We start from the raw sequence: 19,572 nt of genomic DNA, 5'->3' as shown, positions 1-19,572 counted from the left end.
ACGCAGCCCGTGATGCATCTAGACATGGTCGACTTCTTTACTCCGGCAATTGCAGCTGGTTTTTAGCCCGGAGAAGGGAGTCGTGTAGCACTCGTTAACTCCCCCCACGTCGACACCGCAAGCGATATGAGCCAGCGAGCCCACTGGAAAGACCTTGTCGCTGACAAGAAGCGCCGACAGCAGGAGTCGATACCAAAGGACTGGATCATAACCGTCCCGCCGGACAGCATCCGCGATGTCACTAGTGTGCCCAGCACTTGCGGCCTCTTGTCGCCGAGAGAGCTCGAGATCACCGATACGACGGATGTCGAGGCGATCTTGAACAAATTGGCATCGGCGGAGTGGTCGTCGGTAGAGGCGACGACCGCTTTCTACAAGCGTGCAATTATCGCTCACCAGCTCGTAAGTTTTTGCGTGCCGACAAAAATATAGGGATAGTTTGATTGAAGCATTTTCAGGTAAACTGCCTGACGGAAATCTTTGTCGACCGTGCGCTCAAGCGCGCGGCCGAATTAGATGAACATCTTAAGACTACAGGAAAAGTGGTCGGACCGTTTCACGGCTTGCCCGTCTCCCTCAAGGACCAGGCTCAGGTGAAAGGACTCGAGACAACCATAGGTTAATATTGAATGCGGTCATCAGATGATATAGAAATTAACCACTTTCGCAGGGTACGTTTCATGGGTCGGCAATTACGCCGACAAAAATGCCGTCATTGTCGACATACTATACGAACTAGGAGCAGTCCCGTTCGTTAGGACCAACCTTCCTCAGACAGTGATGGTGAGCACACCATCGCGCGAGTGAATGAGCCCGTGATGACCGGCCATGTAGTGGATAGAGACGAACAATCTTCTCTTTGGTAGGACCTTGAACCCACACAACCGCTCGCTCACGAGCGGAGGATCCTCCGGAGGTGAAGGTGCACTGCTCGCAATGAAAGGCAGCCCACTTGGCGTCGGCACCGACCTTGGAGGGTGAGCACCAGGCATCCTGTTCTCCCACGTTCACGTATGCTCATTCGTCCACAGTTCTATCCGCATCCCTGCCGTTTTCAACGGAGTCTACGGCCTGCGCCCTTCTACCGGTCGTCTGCCCTACTACGGATGTGCCAGGCCCCTCGCCGGACAAGACTCCGTCAGCACCGTGCTCGGGCCTCTCGCCAACTCCGTCGGTGGGATGAAGCTGTTCCTCAAAGCCGTGCTCGCACAGAACCCCTGGGACAAGGACCCCACTGTGCTGAGGAAGGCGTGGGATGAGGAGGCGTACAAGCTGAGGGACCATGGTGGACAGGGAGGCAAGCTGTGCTTCGCGATTATGTGGGATGACAGGGTTGTTATGCCTCATCCACCCGTGAGAAGGGCCTTAGAGATGGCGAAGGAGGCACTGACTCAGGCGGGGCATCAAGGTGGGTTTTTTGTCCACGGCGCTGACGGTGAAATATTGACAGGCGACGTAGTGATCGATTGGGAACCGTACAAACACCTCGAGTTTGGCAATCTCATGGTAAGCTTTTTGCGCTTCATTTAGGTTGCCACGTCATTGACGTTTGTCTATGCTAGAACGCCATCTGGCGCGCCGGCTCGCGCCAGGACATCGCCGCCGCCGTCTCCAGCAGCGACGAGCCGCTTCTCGCCTCGATGGACCTCATCGACCCCGCGTTTCCGGACGCCTCCTACGGCGCGTCGTATTTCTACAGCGGCGACGGCATCTCCGCGTACGAGCTGTGGCAGCTGCACAAGAAGAAGGAAGAGATGCAGAAGGAGTATCTGGACCGCTGGATGAGCACTGCGGAGATCACGGGCACGGGCAGGCCTGTGGATGCGATCATATGCCCTGGGGCGCCGTGTGCCGCGCCGCCGCATGGGAGGAACAAGTACGTTCGAGTTTGTGTGCTATTGATGTCGTATGTTGATCGGTGCGCGTGGTAGGTTCGTGAACTATACGCGGGTGTGGAATGCGCTAGACTACACCGCGTGCACGTTCCCCGTCACGAAAGTTGACCCGGCGTTGGACGTGAAGCGGCCCGCGCACAAGTTCCTGAGCCCTACGGACAAGGCATACTATGACTTCTGTGCGTGTTCAGTTGTGCTTACCATCGGGCGGCACAAACTTTTTCAGTAACGGTACATTCATGAACAAACAGATAATCCGGCGACGTTCGAGAATGCGCCCGTCGGACTGCAGCTGGTCGGAAAGATGCACGAGGAGGAGGCGGTGCTTGCTATGGTTGAGATCGTGGAGGCGGCGCTGAAGGCTGGCGGCAAGCCCAAGTTGTAGACTTCAGGTTCAGCGACTTGATTCAAGATGCAAACCTGGCTCATCATAGATTGTAGCTCATTTGGTTACTGTGTGACACGATAGAGGTTGAGTATGTACACGAACAGCAGTGTATGCTCCAGTGCTTGGGCATTCCATCCGCGGCATTGCAGCTAGAAACAATTCTATTCCAGTTCCGGTCTCATGACATTCGCGCAGCTTCCCCCATAAACTTCGTCTTGATAAGGTCATTTGTAACTTCTCACTGAAATGAAACACTGCAAGAATAGTCTTCATCGCCAAGTTGCGGCAGATCCACAGCCGCATCATTTCTAGCGGCGCGCTGTGGCTTTTGCGAGGCGAGTGCTACCAGTGCACGCCAGCGAGCACAGACACACTAAACTCAAATCCATTAATTTTGTCATGCGGGACGTTAACATTCAAGGTGCATTGTAGGCAAACTCGTTGCAGCAACTCTGTGGGAAGTTCAGACCTAGGACTGACTCCTGAGTATGTCCCGGGGCTGCTGTTCACCTGAGGGGATGGCATGGTCAGAGGTCGTCTCCTATTAGGTGCTCGATGCATGCGAGCTGGAAGTCGCCAGCTTAATTGAACGACATTGAACATTGAACGTTGAACGTTGAACGTTGACTCCGTTGAACACTTACCGTAACATTGGCGCGGTGGCAACGCTGCAGCCACAGCTAAATTGAGTTCATCACCTTTCCCTACACCCACCGTTTCCTCGCGCTGCTGCAAGCGTCCGACGTCGACCCCCTTCATCTGCTGTCGAGTCGCCCCAGGCAAGCTTGGACGTTGATCGCGACCACGATGGTATGTTCTTCATTATCGACTTGATATGTACGGTGCACACGACTGACAGGCGATCGGCTCCAAATCCAACCTCAGAAACTCAACATGTCACCCAGCACCCGCTCGGTGCCCACTCTTCTCATCGTCGCGACCTCCAGCTTCTTCGTCCTTGTCATCTTGCTCTACGTCCGGCCGTACATCGCCGCTGCCCTCGCTCCCTACCGCGACCTACGCGACCCATACCAACATGCGTACTGGTCTTGCTATTATCCTCTCAATTGTGTCCTTCGTCCTCACGTCCGCTGTTAGAGCACATTATGTCCTTGCAGACTCATATGTCGGCCGCGAATTCTTTGACAGCTGGACATGGGAGACAATGAACGACCCAACGAATGGTCGCGTGAACTATGTCTCGAAAGGCACCGCAATGGGATTGAACCTGTCATTCGGTATGATACGTATCAGTTATAATGGGCTTAATATGCCATTCGTCAACTTTTTTTTGGTGTAGCGTCGGATGAGAAGTTCATCATGCGTGCGGATTACAGAAACGTGGTGCCATCATCTACACGCGGCAGGAGGAGTGTCCGTATAACGTCGAACAAGGCCTACGGCGACTCTGTCACTGTACTTGATCTCGAGCACATGCCGGAGGGATGTGCAACATGGCCCGCATTCTGGTCACTCAGTCAGAAAGGGCCATGGCCTGCAGGAGGAGAGATTGATATCGTCGAAGGTGCGTGGTCTAGCCAACACACCAAGTCCTGTCATATCAGAGAGCGCGTCGTGGGCGTTGTCTGCTCCCGATAGTCCGCTGATACATTGCCATTAGGTGTCAACCTCCAGACACAAAACCTGATGTCGCTGCACACACTCCCTCAATGTATCATGCCTCAGCAGCGAGCACATCTCGGGTAGGCGTTCCCGCTTTATATACCTCATAAAAGATGGCATAGCCAACCGGACATATCTTCCCAGGACAGTGTCCTCGACGAACTGCGACGCCTCCGTGAATTTCAACCAGGGTTGCGGCGTGAACGGTCCTCCAGGCTCGTACGGAGCGCCGCTCAACGCGGGACGCGGAGGCTGGTTTGTCATGGCACGCAGCAAGGCTGAGGGTGTGCGCGTGTGGTTCTGGGCTCGTGGGGATCCAAACGTCCCAACCGAGGTGAGCACTCATCCGATGTAGCTCCCTTAGCTGACACCAATAACATGATCCATATGTTCGCAGGTCCGCGACCCGATCTCGAGCGAGGGGATCCTCGGTATAGGCGCGACAGGCACACCAACGCTCTTCCCGGATCCGACCTGGGGCCCGCCCACCGCACTGTTCCCGATGGACTCCTCGTGCGATTACGAGAAGCACTTTGACGATCACCAGTTCGTGTTTGACTTGACCTTCTGTGTAAGTGGTCTTGGCAGTGAGATTCATGCAGCATACTGAATAGAGGATGCGTACCCTAGGGTGACTGGGCGGGGAACGCCTATCCAAATTCTGGGTGCCCCGGGTCTTGCACGGATTGTAAGCGTTCTCACTGCGTTATTATGCTATCCTCGCATACTAAGCATCGGCTCTCTCGCTTGCCATCAGACGTCGACAATCACCCTGAAGCGTTCGAAAACGCCTTCTGGGAAGTTAACGCCGTGCGCGTGTACACACCTGTTGCCAGATCGAACAAGCTTCTATGACCAGCTCCAATCTACGACGATGCCACTCATTATTCATACGTAGAACTGCTAATGCGTAATGTATGGAACAGTATACCCTGGCACGGCTACGGAGACAAGGCATGCTATCACTTCTGATGCTGGCAGCGCTAGTTCTTGTTTGATGGTGTGACTTTCATGTCTCGGGACTGTATGGGAGTCGAATAATCTTTCGGGCCTTGCGTCCCTATTGATCAGCCTATCTTGTCCTTCATTTTGAATGCTTGCGAGAGCGCATGTTTTGCTATAAATAGACCTGTAGAGCTACCTCTGGAGTAATGATACTCTTTCTATACTGGAAGCGGGTCCGCTGGCCGTCGTGAACTTCCCCATCGGTTCAAAGTCGTCGAGAACTAGAACGAATGGCCGCTGGCATCGGCTATAGATTCGAATAGTATATGACCTGCTGAAGAGAATCATAGCTACCAACCCTATTCCTGATCCTTCACCCCCTAGGAAACCTGATCGCTCATCAATTCCACTGGTTCCTGGACGCCCCTCAGGAAGTCCTCTCGCTTGGTCCTGGTTCTAAATGATCTCTCAACACTTCGGGGACGCTCCTTAGGGTGCGACCCATCGTGTGTTCCGCCCGACTGGATGAACGAATTGAGCCCGGACGACAGCTCATACCCGCATTCCAACAACTCTTCCACCGCGAGTTTGTACCGTGGGTCTCCAAGCGCGACACACTTGCGGATGATCGCCTCGTACACTGCGAGCGGTGGGAGATGACCCTCGGTCTTCATCTCCTCGAGGTAGAAGAAAGCGTCCTCGTACACCGTCTGCGTCAGACAAAGCACGATCAGCCTCTCGTATGTGCGGATGTCGGGCTTGATCTTCGCCTCCTTCATCTCAGTCAGCAGGCGGTCACCGAGCGGCCGGTGTTGCGCAGCGATGCAGCCTGCGAGGAGTAAATTATATGTATCGATGTTCGGCTTGACACCGAGCTTGCCGGCAGTCTTGTACGTGCCCACAGCGCGCTGGAGATCCCCAATCGCCACGGAAGCCTGGACGACGACGTTGATCGCTGTAATGTCGATGTTCTTGCCTTCCTCGTGGAGCGTCTCGAGGATACCCCACGCTTCGTCGACCGAATCCGCATCCTTTGAGATCATCTCAAATATAGGGAAGGCTGTTTCGGCTCCAGGGGTGATGTCATGGCTTCTGATCAAGTCTAGCATGGCCAGAGCATCCTTGAGATTCTTCTCTTTGCCTTTACATAGAGCTTCGATGACCGGCGCGAAGTGGTATTCTTCCCAAGCCACACCGATCTTCCCGAGAACTTGAAGCACATCGAGGCCGAGGGCAGCAAGTCCATTACGGCCTGCAGCGTGCAGGACTTGCAAGCAACAACCTTCGTCAGGCGTGATGTGGAGCTCGTGCACGACCTTCTGCCACGTCCGCAGCACTCCATCCTCCTGGCGAAGAAGTGAAAAGCTGAATGAAAAGCTTGATTGTATCACCCACGTATAATGCTTCGGCAGACGAGAGCAAGCATTCTAACCAGACGTCGCCATCAAGGCGTCGTACCGAAGTTGCTTCAAACGCCTCAGCCAATTCCAGTGCCAGGCGGGGGTATCCCAGCCGACCCGCCGACTCTATGAGAGTCGTTGCAGTTTTTAGCGTCGGAGAGAGGCCGCGTGCACCCATCTCTGCAAGGTTTTGCAGGGCGAGTTCAATATGGTCGTCTTGAGTATACCGGAGGATGATGATCTCGTATGTAGTCTCGTTAGGAGCTACGAGGAATTGCCTCATTGTCTCCAACACGCTCCACATTTCTCCGGCATCTTCTCTGCGCAATACCTGTCGATGAACGTCAGATCTGGCGAAAGGACAGCGCGTGCAGCGCATGGAGGACTTCACCTCACATAGAGTAGATGATGAAACATTGTCCGTGTCGGTTGTATCCCCATGGCGAGCATATCATCGAATGCTGCGCGAGCCTCCGCAGGACGTCCTTCAGATGCGCAGGCCTCCAGGATGTATTCGTATGTGGTGGCATCCGGCTGAACCCCTTCGTCTTTCATTTCCTTGCAAATCTGCATGGCAATACGAGTGAGTTTGTACTCCGTTCCATCATGTGCTGCCCTGGGCAAGAGTATGTCGCCGAGTTTCATGTTGTACCGGGCGGCAGGTGTCGTCGCGTTCGACCTTCGAAGGAAAGGGCGGGGCTGGAAAGAGTACGGTCCACGTCGCGGACCATTTGGACGGTTGTGATTATCTTGCCTTAGTATCTCCGATTTAGCTACTACTGAAGCGGTCGACGTCTCGCGCTGCTGCTGGAAGCATTCTAGGTCGATCAAGCATGTCAAGATCATCAGGAAGAAAGACGAACGGAATCATTGCGTACTTGACAGGCTGGATGATGCTGGCGCCGCTACACAGGTTTCTGTCGCCACATGCGATAGTTTGCCTCGGGCTGCCTTCAGAGCATTCCGGGAGGATGAAGCCAGCATTTGAGCCAGCGGCAGTTGAAGGGAAGCAAAATGCCAGACTCTCGGATGGGCCTAGCGCGGTTGTGTTTGGGCGGAGTCACTCGGCCACGCTGCGGAGTTTCTATAAGAGGTCACTCAGCCCGTCGGAGGTTGAACGTTGCGCACGAGACTGAACGCAGAGTCCTGGTTCGAATGTCGCTCCGCGATACCCCCTGACCTCTTGCCACAGTCGCGCTCGAACGCGTCCCTCGTCTTGGATACCCTTCAACATGGTGCGCGCTCTTGGATGTTGAAGGCTACAGTTCTGACTCGTGTGTACAGTTCTACTCCGAAGCGATACTTTCTCGCCGTGGGCCGCTCGCAAAAGTATGGCTCGCCGCTCACATGGAGCGCAAGCTGTCCAAAACCCAGACGCTGCAGACCGATATTGAGCAGTCAGTTGGTGTGTCTGATACTCGTTTCAGAGCGTATGGCGTGCCTGACGCGTGTAATTGTAGACGCGATCGTGGGCCAGGAAATCGAAGTCATGGCCTTGCGGCTCAGTGGCCAGCTGCTGCTTGGTGTGGTCCGGATATACAGCCGAAAGGCAAAATATCTGTTGGATGATTGTAATGAAGCGTTGTTGAAAATCAAGATGGTGCGTGCATTCCTTTACTATGAGAACCAGTCCTTAAAGTCTGGCTGCAGGCTTTCCGTCCTGGTATCGTGGATATGACGGAGGACCAATTGGCCGTTAATCGCAACGCCATTACGCTGCAGGGTAATAACCTTGATCTCGATGCCTTTTTGCCCGATATTCATTGGTACGGCAGATCCAACGTCTTGCTAATGCATTGCGCTGATTATATCAGGGATATGGATTTTGACGACCGTCCCGTTCAACCGGGTGGTCAGCACATAGCTAAAGCTGCGGATATCACACTGGCCACAGCCGATGATTTCAAATTCGGTCTTGACGATCCTGGCTACGGTTTTGACCTCGGCCCCTCAGACGGAATTGGTTCTAACGACTATGAGCCTCTCGGCATCGATTTCGGTGAAGGCCCTCTCAGCGAACATCAAGGGGAGTCTCACTTTGGGGACGACAGCATGAGCATCGAGGTAGGCCGTGACGCCGTGGCGCCGCGAGCACCGCGCGATTCGTTGGACTCCCATCTCCTCGGTAAACCAGGTGCAGATACGGACTTGGATCTCATGTCTGTACGGAGCAGAGAGGCGTCTGAACACCCCTTCGGTGGAGACATGGATTTGGATTTTGGCCCAGATGCAGGTGGCATGGACATTGATCTTGGTCTCAGCTTCGAGCCTTTCAACGAACAGGCTGCAACACCTCGTACACCTCGTCTGACGCCTTCGCGAGCATGTAAGTACTCTACATTTAAGGCTATCATAGGCTATATCCTGAGACTTGTGTAGCTTCCCCTCTCACAGAACCGCCACAGACACCACCACCAGACGTGGAACTGACGCCTCAGGTGGACGCTCAAGCTCAGGAGGCTAAGGTAAAGAAGAGAAAAGAGAAGAAGCAGATTATTGACGCGGTGACCGAGCTCGCGAACGGACCCGGAGCGAGGGTCGGACGTGGACGTAATGCAGGCCTTGGCTCCCAGGTAGCGGCAGATGTCAGCAGCATTGTGACTGAGCACCACTACCTGCCTCGTTCTGCAACCGTCATGCGTCTCCTCGAAATTCGCGGCGATCCGATTGCTCATTTCCTCCCTACGAAAGTGACGCCTCACGGCACGTTCTTTTCTGCTGCACCGCCTGGCCTAGCTCCTCAACTAGCAGACCTGTTCCTGCGTCCCCTGCAGAGTCTCTCGAACGCTAAGCGCCGCAATGAACAAGAGGAGAAACCTCCAAGCAAGAGACCAAGGCTTGAGGGCAGCGTCGTTGGCGATGATGACGAGGTTGAGCTGCCGCGACGTGCTGCGAGCCGGGAAGAGAGTCTTATGTTGGGAAGTGATGTGCTGGGACAACGGAGCGTCGCTCCTGAGGAGTTCGACATTATTGCTGGCCTTGACAGCTTCCAGATGCCCGAATTCGAGATGGCGGGCAATGAGCTCGAGCGCGCGCGCTCCAAGTCTCTGGCGCTGTCGGAGTTGAGTCGATTGTCGACTCCTCCACCAGACGGTGTGCCGGTCGAAGAGGGCGAGGAGTCATATGCGGATATGGCTTGTCCCATTGCGGCCTTCGACGAGCGGACGTCGCAGAGTCAGGGCACGGAAAGTGCACCTGGTCAGGGCGACGACGCGTCTGGCTACAGCAAGAACACTGTCAAGGCATTGTCTGTTATTCGAAGAGAGTTGCAGCCCGTTGTTGGCCAGCAGCGGCGCGAGAAGGTAATGAGCTTCAAGAGGATGTCTCAGAAGGTGCGTTGCGGTTTATTGATCGTATTCGATTGCTATTGACATGGACGATCGTGATCATTCAGGCCAGTCGCCGAGCTGCATCTGCATTCTTCTTTGAGCTGCTTGTCCTGGGAACTCGAGACTGCGTGAAGCTCTCTCAGACTGCTCCATTCGAGAACATCGAGATCCGCGCGAAGGACAAACTTTGGGAACGTCAGCGACACGGCTCTGTCGCTCCATCGCTCTCTTCTGGTTTGCCCCAATCATCACTAGCTGCCTCCGCTGCCAGCACTCCTAGACGAGGAGGCTCCATCGCTCCGTCGATTTCTTCTGCATTTGGTCTGTGATATATGACACGTTTGATGCTTGGCTTCCGTCGCGATCTTCGTACTATCTCACTCTATCTTGTCCCCTCTGAATTTTTGGTCTTTTGGAGAGTTGCAACGGCTCTTCTCCTTTTGATACGATGCTCTTGATATTGATTTGTCACATCGGTGTGGTTGCAGCACATAAGTAGTACCTGTTTTTCTAGCCGTCACATAGCTATAGCCGGTCGTAATGACCATCCAAGGGTAAGGACGTATGCTAGTGTCATTGAACCTGTATCAGATATTGGAACATCACACCTTTCTGAGATATAATATTTTATCGGCTTGACAGCCGGTACTTGTTTGCTTCCGCGTCAGGGAGAATGGCTCATCGTACGTGGAAAACGGTCCTTCGGAACCATCACCTGAGCTGCACGCACAGCTGAAGATAATATGCTGCACTCCCCCATCATACCATGATGAGTGAATTGCTTGTCCCTTACAGTGATTGACCTGTATCGGACTGTAGTCAAACTCAAGCCTGAATAGGCAATCACAGAGAAAAGCACTGCATTGCGTCACACTACCTGTAAGATATGCAGCTACAAAAGCATAGTGAAGCATAAATGAGAAATCGGCAAGGATGTGTAACGCTACACTATCGCAGATGAATGCCGATGAAAGGACCGTGCTTGAAAGTAGGGGTTTTCAGTTTTTCCGGCGATACGAGCTCCCTAAAAGACTGTTGTGTCCAGCATCAAGAATGAGAGTCGTTGCCAATGGGACGCACCCTCAGTCAGTCTCGCCTTTCCACCGGTAGGTTGGCAGAGTACAGTACTGCATGCACTGCAGAGGACCACGGTCTGCGCGTGCGAGAAGACAGTCGTGATGGCAAAGCAACCTGGGAAGAGCATGTGCGAATGAGCACCGACATTCTCGTAGGCCAGAGTCTCAAGAATTACCGGGACACTTCACGTCCATGAAGTATGAATTGGGGGACTGCACAAGACGTTTGAGCTTGTGCTTCCTTTTTTCTGACTCAGCGGAGGGGTTGAGGAGGTCGACAGCGAGAGTCTATACGTGAAAAATCATGGAGACATCGCCTGAGTCTCGGTTTTCCGAGAGACACGTTAAACACATACCATTTTTGGGTGGCGAGGAACTCTGAGCTATACCGCTGGTCAGCGTCGACGAGGGAAGGAGTGGCATGAGTGTGCGACATACCTGTTAGAAAGAGCGCCAGGAGGCGTCACGTGCCCTAAAATGTCCATCAACCTCGCGCCACAGACGCGTCGCGGCACGGTGTTCGACTTCGACTTTTCTTTTATTAGCGTGCAGTGCCGCAAGCAGAGGGCGCACCAAGCTCGTATATCTTGCACACATCTGGAAAAGGAGGATTGCGCGAGGCGGCCATGTTCCCAAAGGGCCCACGATTCCCCGCTACGAAAGGTGAATTGCAGGCCGGTTCGGGGTTAGCGATCACGCTCAGGATACTGTGCCCTAGTGTCAGACGTCCCAGGACCAAACGCATACAATCCTCAAGGTCAGACATGATGTTGTGAATTTAATAATGACATATGACGAGTAGCTTGACTAGACCCAGAATATGACGCCTACAAACGCGGAGCCTTCCTGGAGAAGACAAATCGCTTTGCAAAAGATGAAGCAGATGACGTTCCCGGTGAGCGGTATATCTGTCCCGCCATCTCTCTGTATGAACACCCCATGATATACTCAGGACCCAGCACCTACAATACGGATAGCAAGGGCACCGATGGCAAGCCATCTCTCGGTAGCAAGACCACCGCGGACCGTTATGCGATGCTGCAGCGCAAAGTTGAGGATCTGGAAAGAGTGCATGCAGAAGGGAAGAAAGCTGTGAGGAATATCACATCTGACAAGATAAATCGTGTTTGACTCAGAGCAGCATCGTCTAGAAGTCGAGCGCTTGAAGCTCGATTTGAGTCGGGCACAAAAGTCTGCGACCGAGCATTCCGAACGTGCAGACAAACTGAAAAAGCACAATGATATGCGTGAAAGTAGAGTGCAGGAGCTCAAGAAGACCACGTCGGCGGAGCAGGGCGAGCTTCGCGAGTTGCGGACGAAATTGAAGGCTAGCGAACACGAGCGTGCTCAACTGTCCTCAAAGCAAGGCGAGGCAAGTGAAGCGAGGAAAGCTCTTCAAGCGGCAGAAACGAGGAGGAGAGAAGATGTGCGGGAGCGGGACAAGAAGATTTCCGATCTCGAGAAGACTCTCAGCACAGAGAGGAAGAAACGCGAGCTGGTGGAGGCAAGATTAGCAGAAGTGAAGGGAAAGGTTGACGGAGAGGTGCAGGAATCCCGAGCGGCAGTGTCTGATCTGAAGGCACGACTGCAAGAGTACGAAGCGCAAGCCCGAAGCGCCAGGACTGCATTGGAGAGTCTCCAAGCGCAAACTGCGGACAAGGAAGAAGATATGCTGGAGAAGCTCGAGCAACACCGAGCACTTCTCACCCGTGTAGCACAGGAGTACGGTCGGTTGGCCTCTGCTACTGTCCTAAAGGCACAGCATGATCAGCTCAAACACGAAAGCGCCATTCTCCAAATGCGCATTCTCAAGCTAGAGCGCAAGCTGGCTAATACAGAAGGTCAAGTCATCGAGCTCGCCAATCTCGTACGTCAGACAAGAGAAGAAAACCAATTCCTATCTGCTCGCTTGCAAGAGGTCGATCAAGAAGCGCTATATTATTCCCAGCGGCTCGCGGAAGTGGCGAAGGAAGGTCTCCCAAGTCCATCATACCCTTACCAAACTCTTGAGGCTGACATGGCTACAATTGCGGAGCAACTACGCGATTCAGAAATTGTTATGCGCAGGGCTATTCACGCTGACCTAATCGCATGGGCGGAACTTGATCGACTCAGATGCCAAAGTGCCATAGCACATAGCTCAACGCTGCTCGCCGCCTTAGACGGCGCTGATAAGCAAGCTCAGAAGCTCGCCGCTGAGCACCACGCGGTGGAGAATAGATGTACGGAGCTGAACAGCATGCTGGAGACCTTGCGTGCGGAACATGCCGCTGTTGAAGGACGTCTCGCGGAGACTAGCACTGCTCTCGACATCTCTAAAGCAGCAGAAGTGGACCTGAAGAGACAGCTCGAAGATGCACGCGTTCGCGCTCTGACAGATATGTCGAAAGTGCAACAGATGCTACAGAAGGAGAGAGAAGGGAGCAAGCGGCTTGCTGAGGCTGCACACAAGAGTCGTATTGCGGAGGAAGCTCTCCAGATGGAGATCGAACAGTAAGTCGGGTCCTCACGAGTTCTACTGACTTTAGTGCTAAAGCGGACGCAGACTATCTGCGGAATTGGCGGAAGCAGAAAGGTATCAGGACGCGTACAATAGCCTCGTCGAGGAGGTCGACGCCCTCGTCGCACGCAATGCGCTGGCGGAGGAGGAAGCTGCACACCTCAGCAGGTTTAATGCCGAGATCGTTGGTCACAACAACCCAGCACAGCGTATCATGTATGTTGAAAAAATCCGGAGGGAGATGCACGAGACAAAGCAGGTATGGCTTGCAGCATCGCTCACACTATCTCCGCTGTTCTGAAAGATGCTTAGGAACTCCTCATGTGCACGCGTGAGAGGGATAGCATCCAAATGCAGAACGAAGACCTTCAGCACGAGCTGTTGATGTACAAATCGGTCGCGGTGCCCACTGAAATGAAGCCACGGACGATGGTCACACGCATTGCGCGTACGACCATGCCGATACGGAATGATAGTCTCAACTGTAGGGCCACAGCCGAGGGACCCGTGAGGGATGGCCAAGTACATACATCAGGTATGAGAAAATTCGAGACGGCACCCGAGGTCGAGGACAGGCCCGGCGACATGACACTGGAGGAGATCATGTAGGATACTGGGAGAGGATCCCTGGTGACAGTTCTCGCATACAGCGTGGATACCATGGCTGTCGCTTTTATGCTACGATCTAACATACCCAATCTGCCTCGCTCTGAAAAATGGTTGATTCCATGGCATTATTTCTTCTGTCCGAAACTTGTCAATCTTCCAGCCGGGAATAACAAGCACTATTCAAGCAATCGAACATAGGAGTAGCAGACGGAGGTAGAATTGGACACCGGAAGTCCCACCAAAACGAGAGAATTGCGCTGCATACATCGCAACTGTGCAATCAGTCCAACACCGCGTACTTCTTCAGCTGCGATGGGATGGCATCTTCGAGGGCTTTCTCCTTCAGCCATGCTTTTGAGAACAGACGGCTTTGGTATCGGTATGCGCCGTCGCAGAGGATGGTCGCAATCGTTTTACCTGGAAGGATCGTGAGTCAGCGTACAATACCACAGTCATGCACCACGGACGAACCTGGTCCGAGCTTCTCGGCCAACTTGACGGCAGCAACAACGTTGAGTGCTGAGCTAGCACCGAGGTACAGACCCTCAGTATCCAGCAGGTCGTATAGCATGGCTATTGAGTCCGCATCAGGTATGTGCAGAGCACCATCTAGATCCTTCACGAGAATCGCCAAGTTGTTCGTGATGCGGCCCTGGCCGATGCCTGGAGTAGAAAGAGTAAGTCTAATCTCACTTATACCGCATGCACAACCGACCTTCCGTGATCGACCCTCCGCTCCGCTCCGTGAGCTTTCCACCACTGCTTATGTAGCTGTATAGAACACTGCCTGGCGGGTCCGCGAGCCACACCTGCGTCTTCCCATCGCTCTTCTCCTTCAAAAGTTTGCCCGTCCCTGCGAGCGTGCCCCCAGTGCCCGTGGCACAGACGAACGCGTCGACCTTGCCCTCAGTCTGCTCCCAGATCTCCGGGCCAGTGGTGAGGTAGTGCGCCTTCGCGTTCGCGGTGTTGTCGAATTGGTCCGTCCAGACGGCGTTCGGGATGCTCGCTGCGAAGTCGCGTGCCTGGTGGTTGTAGTTCTTCGGGTTATCATACGCGACGGCCGGTACGGGGTAGACTTCTGCACCCAGCATGCGCAGGAGGTCAATCTTTTCTTGACTCTGCGGGAGACCGTAAGCTGTATATAGACGGAAACACGAGGATGCAGGCGTACTTGTGTGTTGGGCATGAAAATCACGCATCTGTAGCCAATGGCTCTGCAGACGTGAGCGAGGCCGATACCGGTGTTGCCAGCGGTCCCCTCTACGACAGTCCCTCCGGGCTTCAACCTAAGTGTACCGTTTTATGAATACGTACTGATGCAAGCGGTCATGGGTGCACTCACAAGCCTCGCTCCTCAGCATCTCGGATTACACCCAAAGCAGCACGGTCCTTGACGCTGCCGCCGGGGTTCTGAAACTCTCCTTTCGCGACAATGTTGCATCCCGTCTTCTCGGAGAGTTTCTTTAGTCGAATCTAATCTCGTGATGGGTTAGAAAGATCAGTTGTGGCGCTAACATCGAGGTCGCACAAGCGGTGTGTTTCCGATGGCACCGACAAAGCCGTCCACGGCTCGAGAAGTGAACGTCCTGACAAGGGACTTTGCCCGCAACGCAGCAGCCATGACCGCGAGAAGATGATGGTGGAAACTAAGCAAGGAAGCCGGAGGAGGCCCGGCCACTCAAGTACGCAGGCGTTTTCGCTGAAGGCGTCATCATGAGCACAGCACAAGTTGCTCAAATTCCGGATACTCGACTGCCCGGCTATATCATCGAGTCTCTCCATGACTGCACGCAGAACACCGTTCTCTTGCCACAATATCATCCAGGATTGCGCATGCGCGTAGCGACCATGGGATATATTGCAGGATGCATGCAGCACAATATCGACGAACGAAACAAAGGCAATGAGCTGACACGACGGCGTATCCATTAAAGTGCGTATACATAGATGTATCGTCGAGGAGGGTAAATAAGATATGTCCCTTAGTGCTTGAGAGGAAACGAGTAACTAGTAGCGGGAAACAGGCGTGTGGACCGAGGTGTCCGTCGTGCGAGCGTGCGTGCGTCGTGCGGGCCATAAGTATCAAGATCTCCAGGAACCGGACGGGTATCGAGCAAAGGCGACGAGAGCATGGGGGTGGATCGGAGAGCGGGTCAAAATGCTTCTACGGTTGACGTTTCTTCACATTCTGCGAGAGCCATTGGAGGCCCTCAAAGAGACCTTCTCCCGTTGTGGCACAGCTAACACTTATCTCAACGTTGCGCCCGTAGAATAGCGGTGAGTGAGTGACAGACATACCTTGGGTGGACGTACCATGACCTATCACGCATGCGATGCAGTCCCAACTTCTCCGTCACCTCCGACGGTGGCATAGCTAGACGGCTTCTGTTGGGCATGTATTTCCAAAGGTAAGATGTGACAGCGCACCTCCTGGCAGATCTTGCTTATTCGCAAAGACCAGCAGCAAACAGTCCTTCATCTCTCGGTCGCTCAATATTCGGTGCAACTCCTGCCTTGCTTCATCTATCCGCTCCCTGTCGGAACTGTCGACAACGAATACAAGACCCTGCGTGCCGGTGTAGTAGTGTCTCCACAGTGGCCGAATCTTGTCCTGCCCGCCGACATCCCACACGTTGAACTTGACGTTTTTGTATGTAACAGTTTCCACGTTGAACCCGACTGCACTCGTCGTTGCCTTTAAGCTAAGTTAGACTGAAATCTCATTCGCGTCACGAACCTGTGGGAATAGTGGTGACAGATTGGTTCAACTTGAGCTTGTAGAGGATGGCTGCAGAGTGCTGTCAGCGCAAGGAGGTGGGCATATGATGGCAGGATACTCGCTCGTCTTCCCGGCAGCGTCAAGGCCCAACATCAGCAGTCGCATCTCCTTGTTCCCAAACAACCTCGCTGCACGAGAGCAACGGCGGTTAGTTGCGGAGTGTTGCACGCTGTCCTGCGTGGAGCTTACCCAACGCTTTCGAAAGATTAGCACCCATGATGAGACCGAGAATCGAGGACTGAAAGAATGTAGGAAGGAAAGAGCGACGGGAGATTGGTGGAGTGGCCGCGAGATAGAAAGGAAGGGAAGTGATCACCACTACGACGAGTGCACGGAAGTCGGGTCAGCGCCACGCGACCTCGGACACTCCCATCCCCGCGCATCACTTCGGCACTCGCTTGCTTACACCAGCTCATAAAACATATCATGATATCCAGCAAATAACCCGTCTACAGCAAGATGTACACTATATACTCCAGAGGTAAGTGAGAGGGGATAATCATATCCGTGCTATCCACTGGACGCCACCCCCGGCGACCCCAGCTGCGACTGATTCAACACCTTCAACCATCCGTCACCCATGTCTGATCGCAACGCCTCTATCCGTGCCCGGAAGGCGTCTGCTTCCTTGAACTGATCTGCCTCGTCTTGCTGCCCAATGGCGGGCTCGTACAACGACGCCGTTACGCGTGCTCGCCGAGTAGCCGACTTGCGCATGGACCCGCGGGGGGAGGTAGGACTGAACGTCGTTCCGTCGTCATGCATGCCACCGGTGCTAGGGCTGATGTCGGTGAGGTGGCGGCTGTGGCGAGACCTTGGGAGCATTCGGACGGCCGTGTTGATGGGGAGCACAGCCAAATGGGCGGGCGATCCCTCAGTGGATGGACCCGCGTCAGGCGCAGAGCCGGTCGCAGAATCGGGCTGCTTATTCTTTGACTCCGAACTGAACGCTCGCCATGGCCGTGCACGGGCCTCGGAAGCGCCACGAACTTGAGAAGCATCCTTCGAGCTGTCCGCCTCGCTAACCTCCTGACTGCCACCGTCCAGGTCCACAATTCGCTTGTTCTTCTTCCGCCGTCCCCTCACAGCCGCAAGCTGCGGTGATCCGGCATGCGACCCAGGAGATGATGAAGATGATGGAGACAACAGCGGGCTACCTTGTGCAGACGATGCACCATTCAACCGTGAGGGGCTGCTGACAGCGACCACTGGAGGAGACACCGCCGAAGGGGGCCGCGCAGAAGTCATCTGTTCAGACGGTGGAGTTGTTAGGTACATCTTCTCGTAGAAACCAGGTGGTGAGCCATCTAGCAGGATGCCTCTGCCCTCCTTGGTGAAATAGTCGAAGCACCGTATTCGATAACCCTCTTCGATCTCTGTCAGCGGGTTGCCCTCCACCCATACTTCAGCGATGTTGGGCAGCGTTGCCAATCGCCCGATCTCTGCGCTCTCCTCAATGAGATTCTCCCGCAGGTCAACGCGTTCAAGTGCCAATAACCGCTCGAGCCCACATATTGATTCTAGTCGGTTCCGGGAGAGATTAAGATATAGAACGTTTCCGAGAACGGTGTAGATTCCGAGGACGGAGTCGATCATGTTGTCTGATAGATTGAGCGAGACGAGATTGTACAGCGACGAGAGGCCAGGTGGAACAGATATCAGGAGATTAGACGAGAGATCAAGGTGAGTGACGGATGTAAGATAGGGTAGTGGGGCGGTTGGGAGGAATGTGAGAGCGTTATCGGACAGAGAGAGGTGCCGCAAGAATGTCCACTTGAGTGCAGACAGCGCGGAGGACTGGGAGTTCTCCTCCACAGGTGTTGGCGTCTCCTCAACAACCGTCGGTCTCTCTTCCGAGCTGGACGTAGGAGGGCTGTCAGTATCGTCTTCGGCGTCCTCAGGCACCGACTGAGGAAGTCGTGTAGCATGAAAAGAGGAGGTGCGCGCCAGGCCTCGAGAGAGCTGCCTTGCGCTCGCGCCGCCGGTCTTTCCCTCGCGCCGCGCCTGGTCGTCGAGCACAGCACCAATAAAAACGTCCGATACATCCTCCAAGCCGCTGTTCTTGATTGACAAGCTCCGCAGGCTTTCTGCTAGCCGGTCCCAGCCCAGCAGCGTACGCGGGTCAATATCGATACAGCACAGCGTCTGCAGGTTCTTGAACGCATCGAGCGGGAGAGCGCTCTCATTCGATACTTCGTTCGCGAGCTCCATGATTAACTTCGCCTCCGGCGCGTGCAATGCAAGTGCAGGGAGCTTCGTGAAACAACTGTAAATGTACTTGAGCTCGGAATCGACGCTCGGTGGCGTCGGTCTGCCCCACCAGCCCGAGCCGAGGGAGAGCTTGGAGACGGCGGATAGTGACGAGCGGAAGGAGACGAATGAAAGGGTATCTGATCTGTCGCCGTTGGGAAATACATTGATGTAGTTCATCGGTCGTGATGGGTTGTCGACGCGCACGTCCAGGGAGCCGACATCGATGCCGAGAGCTTCGAGGCGCATCAGTAGGTAAAATAAGTGATGCATGTCAAATGTGAGCACGACTGGCTTTGCTTGAGGAGCAGCAGCGTTGTCCGAAGCGAACCAGGTCAAAGGATTGAGCACGGACGCCTCTGACACCGCCTTCTTGTGTCGTCTGCGTACAACGGCAGCAGCTGCGAGTCCCTGTTCACGATTCCGGATATAGGTCGCGATGCGCCTGATGTAATCGTCTCCAGGTTCATTCTCCGTGGCCATGAGTGCGATCTGAGCGTGTAGGCGATTGAGGTATAGACTGGTTACGGACGACAAGATGGTGGTGGCTCCTCTGATCGTACACGGTCGGAATTCCAACCTATGAACATGAGATAGACAAGCGGCTTACACCTGGAGCTCTCCTAGTCAAGATGTTGGATGCGCTACTGCTGCAGGATTCGAGGGGAAGCACGAGTTAGAATGGTGCAGGCATGGTCTCGACGGATGGCAGACGGTGACAGGCCTATTCTGGGGTGCCACAGATAAGTACATATATAGTTTTGTATTTACCTTTGAT

At 54.2% G+C, this 19,572-nt stretch overlaps 10 protein-coding genes across 10 annotated transcripts; 4 read left to right on the top strand and 6 right to left on the bottom strand.

Moving 5' to 3' along the window:
• Positions 1–25: 25 nt before the first annotated feature.
• Positions 26–2,536, top strand: LAESUDRAFT_721101 (general amidase). Its single transcript, XM_040907955.1, has 9 exons — positions 26–402; positions 459–618; positions 671–783; positions 835–977; positions 1,032–1,408; positions 1,460–1,506; positions 1,563–1,876; positions 1,932–2,074; positions 2,147–2,536. The coding sequence occupies exons 1-9, from the start codon at positions 127–129 to the stop codon at positions 2,278–2,280; spliced, it is 1,707 nt and encodes a 568-aa protein (XP_040768474.1). The 5' UTR covers positions 26–126; the 3' UTR covers positions 2,281–2,536.
• Positions 2,537–3,319: 783 nt separating this feature from the next.
• Positions 3,320–4,761, top strand: LAESUDRAFT_644034 (glycoside hydrolase family 16 protein; the record flags this gene model as incomplete). Its single annotated transcript, XM_040903823.1, has 7 exons — positions 3,320–3,521; positions 3,584–3,808; positions 3,905–3,986; positions 4,051–4,257; positions 4,324–4,477; positions 4,537–4,594; positions 4,664–4,761. The coding sequence occupies 7 exons, from the start codon at positions 3,320–3,322 to the stop codon at positions 4,759–4,761; spliced, it is 1,026 nt and encodes a 341-aa protein (XP_040768473.1).
• A 470-nt stretch (positions 4,762–5,231) lies between these two features.
• LAESUDRAFT_644337 (uncharacterized protein) lies at positions 5,232–6,806 on the bottom strand (the record flags this gene model as incomplete). Its single annotated transcript, XM_040903849.1, has 3 exons — positions 5,232–6,197; positions 6,247–6,582; positions 6,648–6,806. 3 exons carry the CDS (start codon positions 6,804–6,806, stop codon positions 5,232–5,234), a joined length of 1,461 nt encoding a protein of 486 aa, XP_040768472.1.
• A 620-nt stretch (positions 6,807–7,426) lies between these two features.
• On the top strand, positions 7,427–10,242 carry LAESUDRAFT_741159 (uncharacterized protein). Its single transcript, XM_040911127.1, has 7 exons — positions 7,427–7,486; positions 7,536–7,656; positions 7,712–7,851; positions 7,902–8,017; positions 8,066–8,577; positions 8,631–9,583; positions 9,646–10,242. Exons 1-7 carry the CDS (start codon positions 7,484–7,486, stop codon positions 9,907–9,909), a joined length of 2,109 nt encoding a protein of 702 aa, XP_040768471.1. The 5' UTR covers positions 7,427–7,483; the 3' UTR covers positions 9,910–10,242.
• Positions 10,007–10,614, bottom strand: LAESUDRAFT_346985 (uncharacterized protein). The gene has a single exon (XM_040902109.1). The coding sequence runs from the start codon at positions 10,492–10,494 to the stop codon at positions 10,183–10,185; it is 312 nt and encodes a 103-aa protein (XP_040768470.1). The 5' UTR covers positions 10,495–10,614; the 3' UTR covers positions 10,007–10,182.
• LAESUDRAFT_734526 (40S ribosomal protein S27) lies at positions 10,605–11,015 on the bottom strand (the record flags this gene model as incomplete). The annotated part of the gene is made up of 3 exons (XM_040910520.1): positions 10,605–10,771; positions 10,833–10,944; positions 11,013–11,015. The coding sequence occupies 3 exons, from the start codon at positions 11,013–11,015 to the stop codon at positions 10,605–10,607; spliced, it is 282 nt and encodes a 93-aa protein (XP_040768469.1).
• A 192-nt stretch (positions 11,016–11,207) lies between these two features.
• Positions 11,208–14,097, top strand: LAESUDRAFT_693038 (uncharacterized protein). Its single transcript, XM_040906150.1, has 7 exons — positions 11,208–11,319; positions 11,375–11,413; positions 11,468–11,551; positions 11,609–11,748; positions 11,798–13,149; positions 13,202–13,415; positions 13,469–14,097. The coding sequence occupies exons 1-7, from the start codon at positions 11,283–11,285 to the stop codon at positions 13,763–13,765; spliced, it is 2,163 nt and encodes a 720-aa protein (XP_040768468.1). The 5' UTR covers positions 11,208–11,282; the 3' UTR covers positions 13,766–14,097.
• LAESUDRAFT_643961 (cysteine synthase) lies at positions 14,046–15,386 on the bottom strand (the record flags this gene model as incomplete). The annotated part of the gene is made up of 6 exons (XM_040903817.1): positions 14,046–14,182; positions 14,237–14,428; positions 14,481–14,883; positions 14,937–15,051; positions 15,108–15,238; positions 15,294–15,386. The coding sequence occupies 6 exons, from the start codon at positions 15,384–15,386 to the stop codon at positions 14,046–14,048; spliced, it is 1,071 nt and encodes a 356-aa protein (XP_040768467.1).
• A 199-nt stretch (positions 15,387–15,585) lies between these two features.
• Positions 15,586–16,808, bottom strand: LAESUDRAFT_721096 (ARF/SAR superfamily). Its single transcript, XM_040907954.1, has 6 exons — positions 16,734–16,808; positions 16,607–16,672; positions 16,503–16,553; positions 16,193–16,444; positions 16,064–16,139; positions 15,586–16,005 (listed from the first exon to the last, which is right to left on the bottom strand). The coding sequence occupies exons 1-6, from the start codon at positions 16,759–16,761 to the stop codon at positions 15,930–15,932; spliced, it is 549 nt and encodes a 182-aa protein (XP_040768466.1). The 5' UTR covers positions 16,762–16,808; the 3' UTR covers positions 15,586–15,929.
• Positions 16,809–16,944: 136 nt separating this feature from the next.
• On the bottom strand, positions 16,945–19,505 carry LAESUDRAFT_672179 (uncharacterized protein). The gene is made up of 2 exons (XM_040905484.1): positions 19,405–19,505; positions 16,945–19,350 (listed from the first exon to the last, which is right to left on the bottom strand). Exon 2 carries the CDS (start codon positions 19,275–19,277, stop codon positions 17,055–17,057), a length of 2,223 nt encoding a protein of 740 aa, XP_040768465.1. The 5' UTR covers positions 19,278–19,350; positions 19,405–19,505; the 3' UTR covers positions 16,945–17,054.
• Between the last annotated feature and the right edge of the window lie 67 nt (positions 19,506–19,572).

Source organism: Laetiporus sulphureus (genome assembly GCF_001632365.1).
Source record: "Laetiporus sulphureus 93-53 unplaced genomic scaffold LAESUscaffold_4, whole genome shotgun sequence".
Classification (NCBI taxonomy): Eukaryota; Fungi; Basidiomycota; class Agaricomycetes; order Polyporales; family Laetiporaceae; genus Laetiporus; species Laetiporus sulphureus.
Note: the sequence above shows the minus strand (reverse complement) of the source record. Positions and strands in the feature narration are given on the sequence as shown.

What these genes read in the sequence shown, in the direction of transcription:
- LAESUDRAFT_693038 (XM_040906150.1), top strand. Translation starts at nt 11,283, where the DNA reads ATGTTCCCAAAGGGCCCACGATTCCCCGCTACGAAAG. An exon ending in AAACGCATACAATCCTCAAG is followed by an intron (nt 11,414 to 11,467) that starts GTCAGACATGAT and finishes TAGCTTGACTAG; the next exon opens with ACCCAGAATATGACGCCTAC. An exon ending in TGAAGCAGATGACGTTCCCG is followed by an intron (nt 11,552 to 11,608) that starts GTGAGCGGTATA and finishes TGATATACTCAG; the next exon opens with GACCCAGCACCTACAATACG.
- LAESUDRAFT_721101 (XM_040907955.1), top strand. Translation starts at nt 127, where the DNA reads ATGAGCCAGCGAGCCCACTGGAAAGACCTTGTCGCTGACAAGAAGCGC. An exon ending in GACTCAGGCGGGGCATCAAG is followed by an intron (nt 1,409 to 1,459) that starts GTGGGTTTTTTG and finishes CAGGCGACGTAG; the next exon opens with TGATCGATTGGGAACCGTAC. An exon ending in CCGCCGCATGGGAGGAACAA is followed by an intron (nt 1,877 to 1,931) that starts GTACGTTCGAGT and finishes TGCGCGTGGTAG; the next exon opens with GTTCGTGAACTATACGCGGG.
- LAESUDRAFT_346985 (XM_040902109.1), bottom strand. Translation starts at nt 10,494, where the DNA reads ATGCTTCACTATGCTTTTGTAGCTGCATATCTTACAGGTAGTGTGACG.
- LAESUDRAFT_672179 (XM_040905484.1), bottom strand. Translation starts at nt 19,277, where the DNA reads ATGGCCACGGAGAATGAACCTGGAGACGATTACATCAGGCGCATCGCG.
- LAESUDRAFT_721096 (XM_040907954.1), bottom strand. Translation starts at nt 16,761, where the DNA reads ATGGGTGCTAATCTTTCGAAAGCGTTGG. An exon ending in TAATCTTTCGAAAGCGTTGG is followed by an intron (nt 16,673 to 16,733) that starts GTAAGCTCCACG and finishes GCTCTCGTGCAG; the next exon opens with CGAGGTTGTTTGGGAACAAG. An exon ending in TCATGGTACGTCCACCCAAG is followed by an intron (nt 16,006 to 16,063) that starts GTATGTCTGTCA and finishes GATAAGTGTTAG; the next exon opens with CTGTGCCACAACGGGAGAAG.
- LAESUDRAFT_741159 (XM_040911127.1), top strand. An exon ending in CGTTGTTGAAAATCAAGATG is followed by an intron (nt 7,852 to 7,901) that starts GTGCGTGCATTC and finishes GTCTGGCTGCAG; the next exon opens with GCTTTCCGTCCTGGTATCGT. An exon ending in TCTGACGCCTTCGCGAGCAT is followed by an intron (nt 8,578 to 8,630) that starts GTAAGTACTCTA and finishes AGACTTGTGTAG; the next exon opens with CTTCCCCTCTCACAGAACCG.